General features: G+C 32.7%; 1 protein-coding gene across 4 annotated transcripts in view; it reads right to left on the bottom strand.

Moving 5' to 3' along the window:
* LOC119607774 (histone-lysine N-methyltransferase, H3 lysine-79 specific) overlaps window positions 1-22,500 on the bottom strand; it is a 114,713-nt gene that overhangs the window by 11,726 nt on the left and 80,487 nt on the right. For all 4 annotated transcript variants that reach the window (XM_037961879.1, XM_037961878.1, XM_037961881.1 and 1 more), the window contains 4 exons: window positions 5,954-7,547; window positions 4,583-5,166; window positions 4,319-4,497; window positions 1-3,855 (listed from right to left, as the gene is read on the bottom strand). The exon at window positions 1-3,855 is cut by the window's left edge and continues 501 nt beyond it. In XM_037961879.1, coding sequence (XP_037817807.1) covers window positions 1-3,855; window positions 4,319-4,497; window positions 4,583-5,166; window positions 5,954-6,232 — 4,897 coding nt within the window. In that variant the 5' untranslated portion in view covers window positions 6,233-7,547. The remainder of the gene's footprint in view (window positions 3,856-4,318; window positions 4,498-4,582; window positions 5,167-5,953; window positions 7,548-22,500) is intronic.

Genomic DNA, 22,500 nt, shown 5'->3' on the forward strand with positions numbered 1-22,500 from the left:
AATTATGAGCATATGTAGGAGATTTACGACCAGACGGCGCTGATTGTGTTGCTGCTCTCGGCGAGATGTCAGAGTAGTTGGGATTGCTAACATCATCAACCATTTTAACATGTACACGTTCGGGTCTTTGAGCATGATTATTAATAATCAAACGTTCTCTTTCACGTTCACGTTCGCGTTCACGTTCTTTTTCTCTTTCGCGTTCGCGTTCTCTGTCGTTAGAACGATCTCGTTCTCTATCATTATTGTAGAGGCTACGTTCGAAGAGATAAGGATTACGTTCTCCGGAAGCCGATCCCACAGTGGACATATTAACGGCAGCATTTATTATTGATTGATGGGTTATCTCCAGAGTTCTTTCTATCTCACCATTAACCAAATCGCCTATAGTTTTGGTGGAGGACATGGGTGGCAGAGAATTGCCGGACGTAGCCGCTGAGCCGGGTGGCACCTGATTAAGTTTCTCCTGTGACAAATGACGCCTTAAAGCCATTTTAGCGGGGGAGACTTGTGTATAGTCGGGTTGTGAGGAGTTTGAGCTGGGCCGGCTGGGTGGTTGTTGTTGTGGGTTAATGAGATGTTGTGCTGTATGATGTTGTGATATGGCCGATTCCCGACTACTGCTTCTTTCCAGAGACATTAGACGATCACGGGTGGGAGGATAATATTGCAAAGCCGAATCCGAATTGGCCGATGAGGAACGCACCGGAGGTGCTGGATCTTCCATTAACATTTCACGACTACTGGAACGTTGCTGTAAATGATTTTCCGCACTAAGCGGAGGCTGTTTGAATTCCAGTGATAGATTGTGGGGATTATGCTGAGTCATATTCATCATATGCTGCTGCTGTTGTTGCAGCTGATGTTCTCTTTCCCTTTCTCTCTGTTGACTGGCCATATATTGTTCATAATTAGCCGCTGATACCGAACTACGTCGTCTGTGCAAATTGTGTTCGGCTGCACCATAAATATTATTCAAATGTTGATTATGTGGATTATTGGCATTAACATTAAGAGACTGATGATATTTGGAGGATTTCGTTGACGAAGAGTTGCTAACCGCCCCTGAGGAAGACGTTGCAGAAGAGTTAAGAGGCTGCAGTAACATACCTTTGCTAGCACCATATTTTGGGAGCCCAAGACCAGCTGCACCAGCACCATGTGTGGCTGGCGGTTGTGGTGGTGGTAATGCAGGCGTTATGGGTGATATAGTGGTGGTAGCATTTAGATGAGTCATGCCATGGGTAGCAACATTTATAATACTGCTTAAAGAATTATGAGTATTTGACGAGGAGGAGGACGATCCTGCATTAAGATGCGAGTGTTTGCTACGTTTTGGTATGGGTGATTGCTGTGGCGAGGGAGAAACTTCAACTTGCACTTGATTAACCACCTGTTGGGCCTTGCGTTGCTCTTGATCTTCATTGAGGGCTGAGGTTATGATACTCTTAAGTCTATCTTCGAAATTGGCCACTTTGGGAGACTCTTGTATGCTAACAACGGGCACATTGTTGTTATTTGTTTTACGCATGCCGGGCAATTCACATTTGGGTAAAATGCCACTAGTCATTGCGTTGTTGCTGTTGTTAATGGGTCGTATTGAAGTGCCCGTATTCGAGGGTAACAGTAGATTGTTGTCCCTTTGTTTGGGAGCAGGCATTAAAGTACTAGGATCTGCTTGTCCAGCAGCTGCATAAACACCTATAGATGGTAAATGTTCATTACTACTTGAACGTTGCTGTGAATGCTGTAGATGATGCTGCGGCTGCTGTTGATGATGATGATGTGTTGCAGCGTGATGTTTATTTCTGTAGGGTTTATCTTCGGGATGATGAGGCGGAATATGTTGCTGTTGCATATGATGATGAGAATTTTGGTTAATTAGGTGGTGTTGCTGCTGCTGAGCTTGCAATTGCTGCAGCTGATGCTGATGATGTTGTTGATGATGATGATTGTTAGCTATGTTTTGTTGATGCTTAGACGAGGAGGAGTTAGTGGTCAACTTGCCTGCTTCTATTTTACGTCCGGTCTCCAAAATCTTTTGGGCCAATACCTCGGGATTGCTTTCTTCTATCTTACCCACATCTGGTACGTCCGGCCATTCCTGGGAACGTGTACGATGATCTCTACTACGACGCACTGATTTACTAGAAGTTTTCGTTACTGTTATAGAGGGTTGGATAGCAGTATTGGTATTATTCATATTATTTGGCACTAAAGAGGTAGTAGAACAGCTATTGTTTGCTGGAGTTACGGACAACGATGCTGAAGATGAAGTAGAAGCTCCCACTGAGGCCGAATGATTCGCCGTAGAAGGGGCATGATTTATGCTAATAGAATTCAAGTGATTGTGGTTGGTAGTAAGTTGTAAAGGTTGGTTAGGATTATTAATGCTATTGGGGTTGGCTGAACTATTGGCTAATATAATATTGGTGCCTTGGGCCATTAAAGCGGCAGCTGTTCTTCTTTCATCTACCGCCTTTTCCAAACTATTGGCCTCTTTTTCTATACTGGAGACTTGGGCCACTAGTTTCTTGCGTTGCGCCAAAGTATTAGCAATTTCCTTGAGCACCAATTCATGGGCCGAAGCTTCAGACAATTCAGAGCCTGCTAAATCATGCAATTTGGTTTTTCCATTGATGCCATACAATTTTTGGTATTCGGGCAGTTGCTGTAGATGTTTTTTCAGCAAACGTTTCTGTTCCATTTCGCAAGCGGTAACTTGTGATTGAATCTTCTTGGCTATACCTTGCAGCTCTTTATGACGTCCCACTATCTCCTTAGCTTTGGCTATAAGATCATTGGGCGAGGACACATTAATGCCCAGCTCATTCATACGTACTTTTAACAAGGCCACACTATCATCTATTAGCACTTTAATTTGTTTATCTAATTGGGAAGCTCGATTTTTTATGCGTTGTTTGCGTTCCTGTTCCAATTGTATTTGTCTTTTGATATTGGGTATAAAGGACTTGGATTTCATTTGATCTATCATAGCCATATACTGCGAACGAAAGACATCTAGCAGGATTTGCAAGGCATAGGGAGTGTCTTGCGGTGAAGTGGGTATTTCCAATTCGGTGTGATCCATGTTTTCAGTTAACAGTGAAGTTAATTGTTGATCTATGGTGCCTGGGGCGGGTGGTAACTTTTTGCTCATGGCTTCCACAGATGTAGAGAGTAAAGTTTCCTGATGCAACACATCCAAGCCGGCAATTTTGATATTCTTCCTTCCCCGAGCCCCCTTCTTTAAGCGACCCTTGCGTCCTTTGGCTGTAGCTGAACCACCACCTGTAGAATTGCCACCAAAATCTTCTTTGGAAGAATTATCTTTAGAGGCCTGAGCTGCTTCGGCTCTTTCTTTAGCGGCCGCTTCTCGTTGAGCTGCTGCAGCGGCACTTTTACTGGCTATGGCTGCTTTGCGCGTTAATTTCTTGCGTTTTTTCTGTGTTGTAGTACGCGCAGTGCGCGAAGTCGTTGTTATAAAATTGTTATTCTCCTCCTCGTCGGTTTGGGAACTTTTGCCTCCTTTGGAACTGCCCCAATCGGACCATACTTTTCGCGTTACGGTCGGGCCACCACTGCAATTGCTATTGCCGTTGGTGGTATTGGCTTCACCATCACTTTCTGTTGATGTATCCACTTCCATACTGCGTTGTTGTTGCTGCTGCTGTTGCTTCTGTTGTTCTTGTAGCTGCTGCTGTTGTTGTCTAGTTTTAGTAGTCGTTGTATTATTAACATGGGCAGCGGGAGAATTTGTACGTGCAGTATTCGAGTTGGAATTTTGGGAGTTTGTTAAAGCTTGATTATTGGCTTCACGTTTGGCACGATCTCGGGTAGTGCGTGTATTGCCACCTGTTAAAAAGAAAGCGAAGAAAACAACAAATGAAATAAGCAGCTTTAACATTAACAAAAAAAGAATAATTAATAATTTAGTACAACAATTTAGATTTAACAAAATCTAAACAAACATTTTAAATTAAAGCAAAAAATTAACAAAAAATAATTGTTAAAATTATAAAAAATAATGATCAAATGAGCATGTTAATGATGAAGCAGAGAGCGTTTGTTTTATTGTTAATTTTGTTATCAGAGAAGTCAGCTTATTTAGTATTATCTTGTACTCTTTTTTTCTTAGAAAGAGAGAGCTATTATTTTAATTATAAAGCCATGAATTTTGTTATTTTAATGCTGGGCTTTCTGATGCATATTTCTATGTTAGGAACGCTCTACAACCCACATTCTAGTTTCAAATTATGTTCTATAGCTGAGTGCTGTGTTTATTTTAGTTTGGAGGTTATTTGCAGGTTTAACTTACCCGCATGATGATCGTTTTCAGCACCTTTTTGAGTTTTGAGACGTTGGAAATAACGTTCTAGAATTGTGCGATCGATGACATGTAGATAATATGATACGGGTTTACAGGTCCAGGAAACTGAACCTTTTAACGGCGGTATCTCGCTGACATGCATAATCGTACCAATATCACTTAAATTTCTGTAATAAAAAGGAAAAGAAAACAAACAAACAAGTTATAGATTAAACAAGCTCTTCTTAAAAGTTGAATATTTCTTTAACTCACCTATCTGTTATTCTAAAGTTTAAAGGACAAAACGATTTAGACGATACTACTCTTGCACCATCACGCAAATCGGCAAAACGTTCTTTCAACTGATGATCCACATTCGGACCGAAGGCAAAATTATTTACAAATACCAACGATGAACTTGTTATCTTTTCACGATGTTCATCGACCAGAAAATCTCCCTTTAGCAGTTTGTATTCACAGTAACGTTTGCCAAACCATGCCATAAATTGACGAAAAAACATATCCATACGTTCGGCATAACGGGCGGGTGTATCGGCTTTTTCCACGCCGATACATGATTTTAGCGGAAATGAACCGGCCATTTGTAGAACAACTTGTCCTACACCCGAACCCAAATCAATGAATGTATCATCGTTGGTAACATTTACATGTTTTATCATTTGTTGTACCAATTCATAGGAGGTTTCACCATAAACCTCCGGTGAAAATGGTTCATAATTATTAAGTTTATCGGGATCGAGTACGGCAGCATTGTAAACTAATTGTAAAATGTGTCTTAAGAGGCTGGGATGAGCGAATTTATTTAGACGCTCAGCAGGCAGTGAGGTTCCTTTTTCCTAGAGAGAAATTAGAAAAGAAGAATGATATAAATGTAAGATTAGTATGGTGTTTTTTTAAGGAATTATAAAACATGAGATTCTATATAATAGAAAAAAGGAGATTTCTTTCTTAAAGACTTAAGTGTGGTCTATATATAGACTATAGCCTAGTCTATAGCCTGGATTGTAGTCTAGTCTTTATTCTGGACTATAGTCTAGTCAACAGTCTGGACTATATTCTAGTCTTTAGACTGGTATATATTATATTAGTCTAGTCTATAGTCTGGACTATAACCTAGTCTATAGTCTAGTCTACATTCTGGACTTTAGTATAGTCTTTAATCTGGACTTTAGTCTAGTTTATAGACTACTTTACAGTCTGCACTTTAGTTTATTCTATAGTCTGGACCATAGTTTACTTTATTGTCTGAACTATGGTTTACAACATCGTCTGGACTGTAGTCTACAGTTCGAAATATAGTTTAGTCTATAGGCTAGACTATAGTTTAGTCTATAGCTTGGACTACAGTTTATACTAGGGTTTAGGCTATAGTCTAGTGTATATCTCATCTACAGCCTAATGCATATTCTGGTCTGCAGTTTAGTCTATAATGTGGTCTTTAGTCTAGTCAAAATCTAGATTATAGTCTGAACTATAGTTAGTCTATAGTATTGTTATAGTCTAGTGTATAATCAGGACTTTAGACTAGACATTAGATTAGTCTGTAAATCTGTTGAACTAATAATATTGAAACAAATAAAAAAAAAAAAAACTTTATAAAAACTAACAATTGCAAACACTTACCAATGCAACAATACTATCCACGGCTTTATTGAAACGATCGACAAGATTTGTCATAGTCTTATAACAGGCAGTGTCTATATGATTAAGATTAATCTCTTCGAATGCCGATGAGATGCTTGGCAGTTCATCACAAACAAATTTAATGGTATCGATAATATCAATGCCATTATCGTGTCTATCTTGGCCGGTACCAACTTGAAGGGGCCACGAAAATGTTAAGACCTCGGATGAACCAGCTGGCGAACGCAACACCAAGTCTTTGACTTGAGGTGTTGCCATATTTTGTACAAAATAAAACCCGCTTTCTCTGCAAGTGGGTTATTTTCAAGATTAAGGAGTTTATTTTGAAGGCTCAGCCAGCCAGCTAGTTTTCACCAACTAGCAGCCCCAGGCTTTTGAGAGGAGATGAAGTTCTTAGCAGTGTTGAAATGTAAATGTTTGAAGAATTCTTTAAAAAGTGTAGAAAAGGGGTTGTAGTTTTGCAGTTAGCTGGTGGTAGATTTTGGTGTTAGTTTAGCAATGTTATTGATCTTTTGATTGTTCTCTTTTGCTGGTCTTTTTGGCTACTCTCTCTCTTTTTTGCTGCTTTTATGATGATTTGTTTTTGTTGTTTATCCTTTGGTGACGTAAAGTTGACGTGTGGTAGTTGGTGGTAGTTTTGACGTTTCTTAGATGTTAGTTTATTTATACAATGATGCCAGATTTATTCGGTGGGTGTTTATTGTAGTTTTTTTTTATAATTTTTTACTTTTGGGTTGTAAAGGCAGTTGTTTTTGTTTAGTTATTTTTTATTTTGATGATTTTTTTTTATTTATGATTAATGTGTTAAATAAAATTTAAATGGGGTAGCAAAAATAACACAATAAATTAGTGTAATATACATAAATAAATAAAATAATTCAGTTTTAACGTAATGGCAGGAGAAGGGTTTTAAAATGTTCCTTGTTTTTTTTTCTGGCGCTTTTTCTTAATTTTTTTCTTTTGATCAAAAAGCGTGTTTAAAAATTATTCGAAAAATTTAAATCTTAAGATTTAGAATTTTTCCTGATGTAGTTATGCTAAGTAGATTTATTAATTGATTGATAGTGAGTGTTAGAGAGAGTGTAATTTTTTATATTTTGGAATTTATTCAACGTTATAATTTAAACAGCGTTTGAGAGTTAAAAAATCCGTAACAAAAATTTAAATATATTATTAATAAACACTGCGTTTTAGTTACGTTTAAAATTGGCTTTTTTATTACGTTAGACGTTTGTTTATTTTCGTAATTACGTAAACAATTATAAGAAAATATAACAATAACTGATGATAATTGCGCAATTTTGTTCTTTTCAATTGTATGTTAAGATAACGATACATTTTCGTAAAAATACAACATTTTCATAAAGTTTTATTTCAAAAAACAAGGCTATTTTTCTTTTCTTTGTTTGTATTTTTTTCTTTTACGTTACGGTTTACGTTACGTTACATAACTCGTTTTAATGTTTTTCTTCTTTACGGCTTTAAATTGTATGAAATGTTGTGTTATAGATTCTTGAGATGCGTTTTATATAAATTTTTATTGAAATTTATTTTCACGTAAGCGCACAAGAGTCTGTAAAAGAAATAGAATGAGAAAAATGTTTAACATAAATTATAAATTAAGTTAAATTTTAATAAAAAAGAGAAACATATTTTATAAAAAATAAATGTAAACAAAATCTTAGTTAAAACATAAATTGAAAAAAATGAATAAAAGAAAATAAAAATTACTCTTTTAAAGTTAAATTCACTAAAATAGCTTAAAATAATGTAATATTTTTTTATTGAAACCATAAAGGAAATATTTCCATTAAAATGTATGTCCAGCGGGCAAATTTCTCTCTTAAGATAAATTTAATAGACATTTTTATATTAAGACACATTTTATGTTATGAAACTAATTTTCTATTCAAATTTGTGTCACGAGTCAAAAGTCTATAAAATGTGCGTTTTGCGATAAATTTTGTATAAGAGATACATTTTTATTAAAATGTTTGTCTTGACATAATTTCTAAACAAATTATGTTTTACGAAATTCATGTCAAGAGATAACATTTTATTAAAATGTTTGTCTTGACAGAAATTTTTAAATTAATGTATGTTATAAGACAAATTTATAGAAAAAATTATGTTTTAAGGGTAATTTCCTCTGAAATGTAGCCGTAACATAAATTTCTACGCAAATTTATGTTATGAGACAAATTTATGAAGATATGACATTTTGAGATAATTTTTTTTAAATAATAGTGTTTTAAGACAAATTTCTACACAAATTTATGTTATAAGACAAATTTGTACAGACATTTAAAAACAAATCTTTACAAATCCGACCACTAATAGAGAAAAAACTTAGATTTTCCTCTTAAACAATAAAAATTAATCCAATAAACTCATTACGCAAAGAATATAAGGAATTATCTTCGCTTATTTTTAATTCGCCAGTGACTTAGCAGACAAATCAAGTGAACTCATTATATTTTTTTTAATTTGACAATTATCTGTCTTCTTAAAGAACCAGCTAACTGTCAAATACCATTGGCACTACCTTATAATTAATATATACCTTGTTTTAGTCTGCAATGAATACGATATCATAATCAAGGCCAATTCGCCCTATTAACACTAATTTCTCTTTAGTAATGCCCAACTAGCGTTTAAAAAAAATGAGTAAGCTTTAAATCATTTTAACACTTATTGATTTCTAATACTATTTTACATAATATTTGACATTGTATTTATAAGTTTTATAAAAATATCTTTAATATAACTATTGTGCAATTAATTCATGGTCACGCAAATTAATATTACAGCATTTTTTTTTATTTAAACAAAAGCAGCAAAATAAATGTTACAAACGTTACTTACTAACAGAATATTTGCAAAAACAGCAAAAAAAAACTATATTTTAATGCAAATGCAATTATAGTTTATAAGTAAAAATAAGTATATTTAGAAAAAAAGCTATAGACAAGGTCAAGTTCTCAAGTGCTTTATAAATAAAAAAAGCTTATTAATATAAAGAAATACTATTTCAAACAATTTATTTATATAAAATTTAAGGAAATAATTATAATTTTTGATAATGAATTTTTCATTGTTAATAATTGGAGGACAAAATTTTGTTTAAAGATGAAAAAGTTTTGTATTGTGTGTAAAATCTTTGTCCCTAAGGCGAATTCATAAAAATTGATGTCATGAGATACAAAACTACTAGTGACTTTCAAATTGCGCGCAATAAAATTTCATAAAGAAAAAATAAACAGCTGTTTAAATGACTTGTATGAATTCTAATTTCAGTCAAAATTTATATAGTGAGAAATATTTTTCTATTAAAATCTGCATAATGAGACAAATTATTTTCTTTTCTAAAATTGGACATTTTGGGGAGGATTAAGTTAACGTAAATAATTGACACAAGGCGAAACGATTATAAGCGAATTGATTATTGATATTATTTTTGTTCCTTGTAAAACTCAATATAAAACAAATATCTCTCATAATTGACCCAATCAAACTCTATACTATATACGAAAAATATGGCGAATTGGCCGCACAGTTCAAAATTTGCTATCGACTTCATATAGATTCTTCTTTAACTTCACCCAGGAAAATTAATTTGAATTTGCTAGCTCAGTTCTAGTTCAGTTCTAGTTCAGTTCTAGTTCAGTTCTAGTTCAGTCTAGTACAGTTCTAGTTCAGTTCTAGTTCAGTTCTAGTTCAGTTCTAGTTCAGTTCTAGTTCAGTTCTAGTTCAGTTCTAGTTTCAGTTCTAGTTCAGTTCTAGTTCAGTTCTAGTCATCTAGTAGTTCTAGTTCAGTTCTAGTTCAGTTCTAGTTCAGTTCTAGTTCCAGTTTATAGTTCAGTTCTAGTTCAGTTCTAGTTCAGTTCTAGTTCAGTTCTAGTTCAGTTCTAGTTCAGTTCTAGTTCAGTTCTAGTTCAGTTTAGTTCAGTTCTAGTTCAGTTTCTAGTTCAGTTCTAGTTCAGTTCTAGTGTCAGTTCTAGTTTCAGTTCTAGTTCGTTCTAGTTCAGTTCTAGTTCAGTTTCTAGTTCAGTTCTAGTTCGTTCTAGTTCAGTGTCTAGTTCAGTTCTAGTTCAGTTTCTAGTTCAGTTCTAGTTCAGTTCTAGTTCAGTTCTAGTTCAGTTCTAGTTCAGTTCTAGTTCAGTTCTAGTTCAGTTCAGTTCTAGTTCAGTTCTAGTTCAGTTCTAGTTCAGTTCAGTTCTAGTTCAGTTCTAGTTCAGTTCTAGTTCAGTTCTAGTTCAGTTCTAGTTCAGTTCTAGTTCAGTTTAGTTCAGTTCTAGTTCAGTTCTAGTTCAGTTCTAGTTCAGTTCTAGTTCAGTTCTAGTTCAGTTCTAGTTCAGTTCTAGTTCAGTTCTAGAGTTCTAGTTCAGTTCTAGTTCAGTTCTAGTTCAGTTCTAGTTCAGTTCTAGTTCAGTTCTAGTTCAGTTCTAGTTCAGTTCTAGTTCAGTTCTAGTTCAGTTCTAGTTCAGTTCTAGTTCAGTTCTAGTTCAGTTCTAGTTTAGTTCGTTCAGTCAGTTCTAGTTCAGTTCTAGTTCAGTTCTAGTTCAGTTCTAGTTCAGTTCTAGTTCAGTTCTAGTTCAGTTCTAGTTCAGTTCTAGTTCAGTTCTAGTTCAGTTCTAGTTCAGTTCTAGTTCAGTTCTAGTTCAGTTCTAGTTCAGTTCTAGTTCAGTTCTAGTTCAGTTCTAGTTCAGTTCTAGTTCAGTTCTAGTTCAGTTCTAGTTCAGTTCTAGTTCAGTTCTAGTTCAGTTCTAGTTCTTAGTTCAGTTCTAGTTCAGTTCTAGTTCAGTTCTAGTTCAGTTCTAGTTCAGTTCTAGTTCAGTTCTAGTTCAGTTCTAGTTCAGTTCTAGTTCAGTTCTAGTTCAGTTCTAGTTCAGTTCTAGTTCAGTTCTAGTTCAGTTCTAGTTCAGTTCTAGTTCAGTTCTAGTTCAGTTCTAGTTCAGTTCTAGTTCAGTTCTAGTTCAGTTCTAGTTCAGTTCTAGTTCAGTTCTAGTTCAGTTCTAGTTCAGTTCTAGTTCAGTTCTAGTTCAGTTCTAGTTCAGTTCTAGTTCAGTTCTAGTTCAGTTCTAGTTCAGTTCTAGTTCAGTTCTAGTTCAGTTCTAGTTCAGTTCTAGTTCGGTTCTAGTTCAGTTCTAGTTCAGTTCTAGTTCAGTTCTAGTTCAGTTCTAGTTCAGTTCTAGTTCAGTTCTAGATCTGTTCTAGTTCAGTTCTAGTTCAGTTCTAATTCAGTTCCAATTCAGTTCTAGTAGAGTTCTAGTTAAATTCTAGTTTAGTTCTAGTTCAGTTCTATTTTAGTTCTAGCTCAGTTCTAGTTCAGTTCAGTTATAGTTCAGTTCTAGTTCAGTTCTAGTTCAGTTATTGTTCAGTTCTAGTTCAGTTCTAGTTCAGTTCAGTTCTAGTTTAGTTTACACTTTAAACAATGTTGCCAACTTAAAGTTTTATAATTCTAACAAAAACTAGCATTATTATTTTTTTACTCCCATTCATTTGTCAGACATTGAGATATTTTATTTATAAAAAACACATTATTATACATGTTTGTACTAATGTTTTGAACTCATTATGACAATCAGTTGAATAAAAGTAGAAAATATACTGCTTATAATGATTATACATATTTGCAGTACCATGTGCTTGTATTAAACTTTAATAATTAAAGTATCACAGTATTGTACTAATTTGTATTGTTTGCAATTGTAGGTATTTAGTTAGTATTTTTATAAATAAAAAATAAATTTGTCTGTTTGTATTGTTGTTGTTGCTGTGTGCTAGTTTTAATATTTCTACAATTTATGCTATACTATATTAAACTTTTATTTAGTTTTGCTTTGTTGTTTGTTTTTTCTTCTTGTTTTTATTTTTAAGTATTTATTTTAATATTCTTTTTTATTTTTTGCAATAAGCTTTATTGACCTTGACATAAAAACAATATGTATGAATAAAACAAATTCTTGCTTTTCAAACATACATAGTAACAAATTATTAATGAAATATACTATATAATTGTAAAATTAATAGAAAAAGTTTTTAGAGAATATAAATTAATAATTAAAATTTATAAAATTTTAATAACTTTAAACAATTGTGTAAACAATGAAAAACTGAGTGACAGCATTTTAAACTTTTATTTACATATCTTTAGCAAATTACAGTGACATTTAAGTAGAAAAGAGAAAGAGAGTGTGAGTGTGAGTGACATTGAAAGAGTAAAAGAGGAAATATATTTTTATATTAAGTGAGTGGGTGTGTAGGTGGTTTTGTAGAAAATCATGTTTATAAAATGAAAACAAAAATTGCCAATTAAAAAGAGAAAAAACAATAACAAAACTTTAATCACTCAAATATCAAGCAAAGGTCAATGACACTTATGACTTGTACAAGAATTTAACTTCAATTTGTTTTAGTTTTAAATATTTTAAAAGTAACTTAACCCAAATTAGCAAATACAATTTTAAAGAAAAGTACATTTCAACAATTTATGGAATTATTTAAACTTCTAATATCCTTTTGTATTAAGCTGACTAATTTTATTTTTAATTTGCTGATCAATCAATTAGGTATTATTTATACTATAAAGTCTGTGTATTATAAAAACACGTGTTTTAATGTAGAATTAAATATTTGTATTTTTAATTAACCGCAGACATTTGTAACGTATGATTAATAAAAACTTGAGGTTTTTATGAAAATATTTTCCCACCATTAGAATAATGAGTTCAATTTGTAGCACTTATATTAAATTTCTGACTTATAGGTACATAGTTACAACAATAATCCAACAGTCTTTAAAATTAAAACAAAAATCAAATGTATAAACTAAAATCCTTCTTTCAAATGTATAAACTAAAATCCTTCTTTTAATTGCATTAAATTCTCACCCTTCTTTTCAATATATCCCATTACATAACATTCTCTATAAATTAAATCATAACTTTATTGTAAACATTTACAAAGATTTTATTATAATTTTGTTTATATTTTGAATTTTTAACATTTTACTTTAGTTCACCCTGCCATGTTTATTTACATTTACAGAGTTTGTTTGTTTACATTTTCCCATAATACAGACTGCAAGGGAAGAAGAAGAGTTGTCAGAGTTGCATTAAAAAGGCATTCGATTTTTTTCTCGTTTAGTATGCATGCATTATATTTGTTGCTTTATACATCTTTTATTTCCTTGTTTATTTATTGCCGCCTGCCTGGTTTATATTTGTGCTGATGATGCATATTATTTATAGTTTTTAGATCGACAAGAAGGTGGGGCAGGCAGAGATGATGTGTGAGGTAATGTAATTATACAAACACTTGAACAATTTTTCAATTAGTATGTGCAAAGTTTTGTGATGACTTGATCAGGGATGGGAAATGAGTTCAATCTTTATATCTATCTATCTATCTATCTATCTATCTATCTATCTATCTATCTATCTATCTATCTATCTATCTATCTATCTATCTATCTATCTATCTATCTATCTATCTATCTATCTATCTATCTATCGATCTATCTATCTATCTATCTATCTATCTATCTATCTATCTATCTATCTATCTATCTATCTATCTATCTATCTATCTATCTATCTATCTATCTATCTATCTATCTATCTATCTATCTATCTATCTATCTAAATATCTATCTAAGTATCTGTTTTTCTTTCTTTCTACACTTATCTATATAAAATGGTACCAATGAATGTATGAACGCATTGACATTTCCTTCCCTGACCTTAGAATGTTTAATACAGTGCTGTCACTTTTCTTTAAGTGTGCAGAACTTTTGGTTTTAAATTAAAAAAGTATAATAATTTAACAAAATTGGAAATATTTAAAATAAAATTTCATTAAATTCAATTTGTGTAAAATTTCCTTAAAAGAACTAAATAGCAACGGACCCATTGTGCTATAAATACACAAATGCAAGTAAAATAGTTTTCCATTATAAATATTTTCCTTCGTGTTCTACTTATTTTTTTATTTTTTGTTATTACTATGATTTCATATTTATTTTTTGCGTTTATTACTACGTGTGTGCTGCACTGCTGCTCTACATTATTTGTAATGTGGGAAAACGGTTTTAATGATTTTTTTGTATTTTTTCTTTAAAAAAAAAAAAACTATAACGTTTATATGTTTTCAACAATATTTCCTCTTTAGGAGGCTGATATTATGAACAATATTTGAATTTAATAGTAATCACTAACAAGTTTTGGAAACTTTATAATAAAATTCAAAACTTTGCGGAAAAAGAAATTTTCATAAAATTATAATGAAAAGAACTTTAATAATGCATTATACATTTCATTTAATAATCAAAACTCTATTACATATTATACATTATACTGTCAGCTGTCAATGTAAATAGTATTTGTATTTACTAAATACAAATGTTTACCTGAATCTTGACACACCCTGTACAAAATCTATTAATACAGGTGTTAATGTCCAAAAGCGACCTAGTTTTTTTTTATTATCTTAACTATTTCTATTTAATTTTTTTTTGTCTGTTCTACTATTGAATTTAATAAATTGTATTTGTTTCTATGTTTAGCTAGATAAAAATAAAAATTTTCTTATCTCTCTAGAGGCGCGGCAGAATTTATTTAATCTGTCTGTAGGAACAATTGAAAAAAATTTATAAATAAAAAAATAAATCGTTTTGTCAATAAGGCGGGGAGTTATTGAATAACGAAATATTCTATATACATTAGAAAGGAGTTATTTATATTAACATTGATTAAGTTTATATTTATTTAAATCTTTGTAATTTTTCTAAATTCCAAAAATTAAACGTGTTTAAAGACTTTATTGGTAATAAAAAGTGGCAACACTTCATCAGTTGAATGTTTCTATACCGAAACACCACCGCCAAGTTGATTTGATTATAGACTAGACTATATACTATACTGAAACCTAGACTAAAGACTAGACTATAGACTAGATTATAGACTAGACTATAGACTAAACTATAGACTAGACTATAGACTAGACTACAGGCTAGACTATATGCTAGACTATAGACTTGACTAGGCTATAGAGTCAACTATAGACTAGACTATAGAGTAAATTATAGACTAGACTATAAGACAAAGACTATTAGACTAGACTAGACTATAGACTAGACTATAGACTAGACTATAGACTAGACTATAGACTAGACTATAGACTAGACTATAGACTAGACTATAGACTAGACTATAGACTAGACTATAGACTAGACTAGATTATAGACTAGACTATAGACTAGACTAGACTATAGATTAGACTATAGACTAGACTATAGACTAGACTATAGACTAGACTATAGACTAGACTATAGACTAGACTATAGACTAGACTATAGACTAGACTATAGACTAGACTATAGACTAGACTATAGACTAGACTATAGACTAGACTATAGACTAGACTATAGACTAGACTATAGACTAGACTATAGACTAGACTATAGACTAGACTATAGACTAGACTATAGACTAGACTATAGACTAGACTATAGACTAGACTATAGACTAGACTATAGACTAGACTATAGACTAGACTATAGACTAGACTATAGACTAGACTATAGACTAGACTATAGACTAGACCATAGACTAGACTATGGACTAGACCATAGACTAGACTAGACTATAGACTAGACTATAGACTAGACTATAGACTAGACTATAGACTAGACTATAGACTAGACTATAGATTAGACTATAGACTAGACTATAGACTAGACTATAGACTAGACTATAGACTAGACTATAGACTAGACTATAGACTAGACTATAGACTAGACTATAGACTAGACTATAGACTAGACTATAGACTAGACTATAGACTAGACTATAGACTAGACTATAGACTAGACTATTGACTAGACTATAGACTAGACTATAGACTAGACTATAGACTAGACTATAGAGTAGACTATAGACTAGACTATATTATAGACTTGACTATAGACTAGACTATAGACTAGACTAGACTATAGACTAGACTATAGACTATATTATAGACTTGACTATAGACTGGACTATAGACTAGACTATAGACTAGACTATAGACTAGACTATAGACTAGACTATAGACTAGACTATAGACTAGACTATAGACTAGACTATAGACTAGACTATAGACTAGACTATAGACTAGACTATAGACTAGACTATAGACTAGACTATAGACTAGACTATAGACTAGACTATAGACTAGACTATAGACTAGACTATAGACTAGACTATAGACTAGACTATAGACTAGACTATAGACTAGACTATAGACTAGACTATAGACTAGACTATAGACTAGACTATAGACTAGACTATAGACTAGACTATAGACTAGACACTAGACTATAGACTAGACTATAGACTAGACTATAGAGTAGACTATAGACTAGACTATATTATAGACTATATTATAGACTTGACTATAGACTAGACTATAGACTAGACTATAGACTAGACTATAGACTAGACTAGACTATAGACTATATTATAGACTTGACTATAGACTGGACTATAGACTAGACTATAGACTAGACTATAGACTAGACTATAGACTAGACTATAGACTAGACTATAGACTAGACTATAGACTAGACTATAAACTAGACTATAGACTAGACTATAGACTAGACTATAGACTAGACTATAGACTAGACTATGGACTAGACTATAGACTAGACTATAGACTAGACTATAGACTAGACTATAGACTAGACTATAGACTAGACTATAGACTAGACTAGACTATAGACTAGACTATAGACTAGACTATAGACTAGACTATAGACTAGGACTATATTATAGACTATATTATAGACTTGACTATAGACTAGACTATAGACTAGACCTATAGACTAGACTATAGACTATATTATAGACTTGACTATAGACTAGACTAAAGACTAGACTATAGACCAGACTATAGACTATACTATAGACTTTATACTAGACTATAAAGGCTATGCTATGGATTACTTTGCAAAAGTTTGCATGTTAGAAAAGTTCAATTTTTCCTAAAATCGCCAATTTGCTAATCGTATAGTTTGCCAGATGAATTGGTAAAAAATAGGTATGTAAATATTGATTGAAATAAATCGCAAAAATTTTAAAACGTTGCCAGTTCAATCCATAGCAAACCTTTAAATAATTTCTACTTTAAGCAAGATTATTAATATTGTTCAAATTTCATGTACAAATCCAAATGTAATCTAATTAAATTTGTACTTGAATTAAGCTAAAAGAATAACTTTAAGAAGTAAAAACCTATTTAAAACACACTTGTCAATCTAGCATATGTTTTTGTTAACAACTTTTCTAAATACATTAACATACATATACCAAAAAATATACATTTAAATATTTTTATTATTTAAAGAATTAAAAAACCCAACAGTCATGCATATTTTTACCAAAAATAATGAAGACCAAAACAGATGTTTTAACCGCAAACCAAATGTAAAAAATACATAAAATTATAGACAATTTTTAAGACTTGTCAGGAATATATGAAAAAACACGATTTTCAGATATAAACACAAAAAAAAAAAAATAAAAAACCAGAATAGTAATAAAAAATCCAACTCTCTTTAAGAAGACGACGACCTTTACTTTATTTTTAAAAACACTCAAAGAAAATGAGTAAGTAACCTTTGGAGCTGGTTTTTTGCAAATTTATTTTTTTCTTTCTTTTGATTATTTAGGCACGTACTATAAGATGCATAAAAATACAAAAATAATAATAAACAAAAAATATATATTGTATATCATTAAACTTAAAAAAAACAGAATTTAGCTCGTGTTGTGATCTGTTGCTGGCTGTCAATGTTACAAGGGGAGCGAAAATACATACGCCATAAAGTGGTATTTCCCCTGTTTTCTTTAAGAAAATATAAAAAGCTATAAAACAAGATTGTTAAACTGTATTGTTGCTTCAAGTTAAATACTAAATACAGACAGGTGTTTTTTTCTGCGTGTATGGAAAACAATTGTTAAAGGGAGGAGGACAGCAGCTACTTTTTTTTTTTAATAAATTAAATACCGCTTGTTACTTTAATACTGTTATATTACAAACATACATTCATATACCCTAGTTGTTTACATGTTATTAGGGTTATGCAAAAAAAAATCAATAAATAGCTGGATAAGACATCTTTTAAACATAAACAAGTTAAATAATTTATTGTTGTCTTGTTTAATGTGCAAATTTTTATTTTATATCCGTTTCAGTTTAATTTAATTTTATGAAAATATGATAACAACTTGTTTTTAGCTAATTTCTAGCGTTTTTCCTTTGTCTTTAAGTCTGGTAGCTATTTTAACTCTTTAACTGTTTAAGTTGGCAACTCCTGTTAGTTTGACATTTGTTTTATTTACACTTTAATTGTTTTTAAAAACATAAGTATAAGCTAAAAGTAATTTATTTGTTTTAAAGTGCTATTAAAATTTATTGTTTAGTTTTAAATGTAAAAAAGAATAAAAAGAAAAATTAAACATACAAATTATAACCAAATGGTAAGGGAGCATAAAAACTCAATAAAAAAGGACTAAAAATGTAATTTTTAAGAAATATGTGGATATTCATCTGGATAAGGCTGTGTCAATTTGTAACACATTTCTTTAAAGCTTGTAGTGTTTTTAGATCTTAACATATTTATCTTCAGGGGAGTCTAGCAAGCAATCTTGTGGGAGCAAACCAAGAACTTCGAGAACCCAGAGATAGATTTTGCAGAACGTCTGAGGATAAAGTGAAGGCTGACTAACTGTCTAGGCGGTGGCTAAGAACTTCTAAATAGAACAAAAGGGAACAATATTATAGTCAAAGAACTAGTGACGTATTTAATCGAAAAGGTTTCCCAAGAGGAATGTTCAGGGAAATTGGAGATTCTGTATGAGGATAGAGTTTATTTTGCACTTAAAAAACTTGAGAAATAGTGCTATTGATAGCCAAAGAACATGTTACCCATTTTAAGTATCTGACTAGAGGAAGGACCCTTAATCGAAGAGAATTACTTGCGATTTCTATTCCAAAACATTCTGCGATGGTAAAAGGAATGTTGCAACCTAAGATAAGAAAGATAAAATATCGGAAATTTTATATTAAACTAATTGTGTTTCGATAACCGAGTAACTTTCGGCACAAATTGCCGAGAACCTCTTGTTAAAAGTAGTTGATCAACCGCTCCTGACTACCGAAGCATAACTGACGTTGGGTTAAGGTGAAAGCAGAGATTAATTCTCGCCCAGAGATAATTCCAACTTCATTGCTTAAGAAATGACGTAGGTTAAAGTTAATGTTTCCAAATACTTTGTTCAAGAAGTGACGTAGGTTTGAGTTTATGTTTACATCTTCATGTAGTCTAGACCTCGGTGGTTTCCGACTCTCGTCCTCAACATAGACAATGCAAGTAAGCAGAGAAATTCACATTATTATTGGGAGTAAATAGCCCGAAATGCAATGACACTCTTGACTGTCGATGAACTATAAACGTTGCGAGTATTTAACTTTCGCATAATTTGGCCTGGAATCTGTGTAATTTTAAGATGTTTTTAAAAAAGTCCTTAAATTCATGCATAATTTCAATTTATTGACATCTCTGACTATGTTTACACAAACATCAGTGTTGCCATATCTAAAGCAACAAGTAAATAACAGTATTTTGATTACAGTGTTGCAAATTTTCGTCCAACATTGCATTTAGCTATAAAATTCTTTATTTTTATTAGGTGTTTTTAGTTTCTTACCCTTCTACGTTCTTTATTTTCATTTTCAATGTTGACATTATAATCTTATTTTCAATTTGTTTTCATCATAAACTAACTATTAATTTTACTACATGCTACTTATTTCTGTTTTTTTATAATATTTTTTTTTTTTTTTTTTTTAATTTTTGCGGTCAATGTATTCATGTGGCATTTGCATAAAAGCATGACCGTATGTAGGCAAGACCAGTCATACGTCCGTCTCTCCTTCCTGCCATTTGCCCGTCTGCCGTTCCTCTTATACTGCACACGCATTCTGACGACGTTTTTAAATGAAATTATTGCAAATTTTCATTTTTATGACATACATACATAAATTTATTAAAAACACATTTAAGAAAAAGAATAACGACGAGAAATACGAGAAATAATACAAAATAAAAATAAATAAAAAGGCATGTGGTTTTAGAAAAAGGAAATAATATGTATATAAAGTTTTTTTTTCTTCTTTTTTTTTACTAAAAAATGTATGTCACACATGAAATATATACCGAGTCATATTGCAAAGAAAATCTTGTTTATATAGAAAAAAATTAAGCATGCATGGCTGAATTGCATGAAAAATAGACATAAAATTAGCTAAAGTCAACAAATTAGCAAAATTTGTTAAATTGATTAGGTTTAAAAGTAAACAAAACATACGAAATTTGCAACTTTGCAATACATACTAAAGTGACGTGTTTGTGTCAGTAGGTTAACTTTTTAATTTATTTACTTAAAGAATTTAAATACCATTTAATTTTTAAATAGAATTTAAAGTAATATAAAATATTACTAAATTTTGCAACTCTGTTACTAATATGTACTACTTTGTTTTCCATTAGAGCAATTTCAGATCTAGCCTAATTTTGCTTACACAAAAAAAAGTCTGGCAATATTTTTAAAGTCATACTAAGAAAGCAGTCTTTATAAGAGAAATTGTAAGAAGTCATATTTATACAAATTTATTTTCACCTTTTTTAACCAAAATTAAACATTTCAAATCATTTATACAGGGATTAAGTTTTTTCTTTAAAATTAAAAACATTTTAAGGCTTTATTTCAATAACTTTTCTTTACAGATTTCCCATTTCATTCTTTATTTTTTCAACATCAAATTTGTAGCCATTAATGAACACTTCTGTTAAAATTAAATCCAGTCAACCATAAATACCAAAAAAAGAAGAGATGAAAAATTGGTCCTTTATAACAATGTTAAATATTACTTTTTAGAAACGTACACAAAACGAACCAGAACCCACCCATAAACCGGCCCACAACAACTACATAGTGTGTTGTGTATATCATCTGTTCCAAATATATATTATTACAAAAAAGATGAACCAACAACAACAAAAAAAGTAATATAATGGCAAGAAAAACAATTTTTATAGAAACATAAGAAATTTTTTCTCATATACACGTTGTGTGCTTAAATACGTGACAGTATAATCTATAGTTTTGCTCCTTGACATATACGAAAAAAAGTAAAAAAAAAAATTAAATCAATACACAGAGGACTAAACAGGATAACGAAAAATAAAGAGTATGAAAAAATAAATGAAATATACTATAAAGTTTGAATAAATAAAAACCCTTGATTCCCCTCATTGCTCTGCTCAGATTGCAATCATCATTAACACACAAAAAAAACCGGCAGAGAGAAACATCATTATCATTTAAGTAACGCAACAGCAAAACTAAGAAGACTCTAGAGCTTGTAGGTTAGAAAGAAAGCGCACAAAAGAAAAAACTATATAAAATATGAACAGAAAGAAGAAAATAAGACTACAGCATAACTATTGAATCAACCACCATTACTGCCACCAACACCTTATTACTAGAGCATTATCCTCAGCTTAGACCTCACCACCATCATCCTAAATCTCTAGAATAGCGTTTCTATAGGTTGTTTTAAAGCTTAACACTTTAGCAGGTTTTCTTTGTTATAATAAATGAGTTAAATACCCTACCTAGTATATTTTATAAGATTTTCAGGAGAAGCTATCTATATATAAGGTCTTAAGTAAATTGATCCCGATCCTTTGAGTTTTGTTTATGTTTTATAACGATTTGAATTAGGAGTCATATGCATATTTCTAGAGAAGGATGGGCGAGCCAGAAACGAAAGAGCGAAAGAGGGAAGAGCCGAGAGGGACAGGGGAGCGAGAAGGGACCGAAAGGGACAGGCAGAGACGAAGGAGAAGGCGAGGAAGAGGTGAGGAGGGGGGGGAAAGGGAGGAAGAGGAACAAGAGCGAGCAGAGGGGAGCGAGCGAGCGAGCGAGCGAGCGAGTCGAGCCGAGCAGCGAGCGAGCGAGCGAGCGAGCTAGCGAGCAGCGAGCGGAAGCGAGGGCGAGAGCGAGCGAGCGGGCGAAGCGGGAGCGAGCAGCGACGAGGACGAGCGAGCGAGCGAGCGACGAGCGAGCGAGCGAGCGAGCGAGCGAGCGAGCGAGCGAGCGCGGAGCGAGCGAGCGAGCGAGCGAGGAGCGAGCGAGCGAGCGAGCGAGCGAGCGAGCGAGCGAGCGAGCGAGCTGAGCGAGGAGCGAGCGAGGAGCGAGCGAGCGATGCGAGCGAGCGAGCGAGCCGAGCGGAGCGAGCGAGCGAGCGAGCGAGCGAGCGAGCTAGCGAGCGAGCGAGCGAGCGAGCGAGGAGCGAGCGAGCGAGCGAGCGAGCGAGCGAGCGAGCGAGCGAGCGAGCGAGAGAGCGAGCGAGAGAGCGAGCGAGCGAGCGAGGCGGAGCGAGCGAGCGAGGAGCGAGCGAGCGAGCGAGCGAGC

The sequence above is a fragment of the Lucilia sericata genome, unplaced genomic scaffold, assembly GCF_015586225.1.
Source record: "Lucilia sericata isolate MDLA Ls3-8-SP2 unplaced genomic scaffold, ASM1558622v1 Contig000746F_arrow, whole genome shotgun sequence".
Lineage (NCBI taxonomy): Eukaryota > Metazoa > Arthropoda > Insecta > Diptera > Calliphoridae > Lucilia > Lucilia sericata.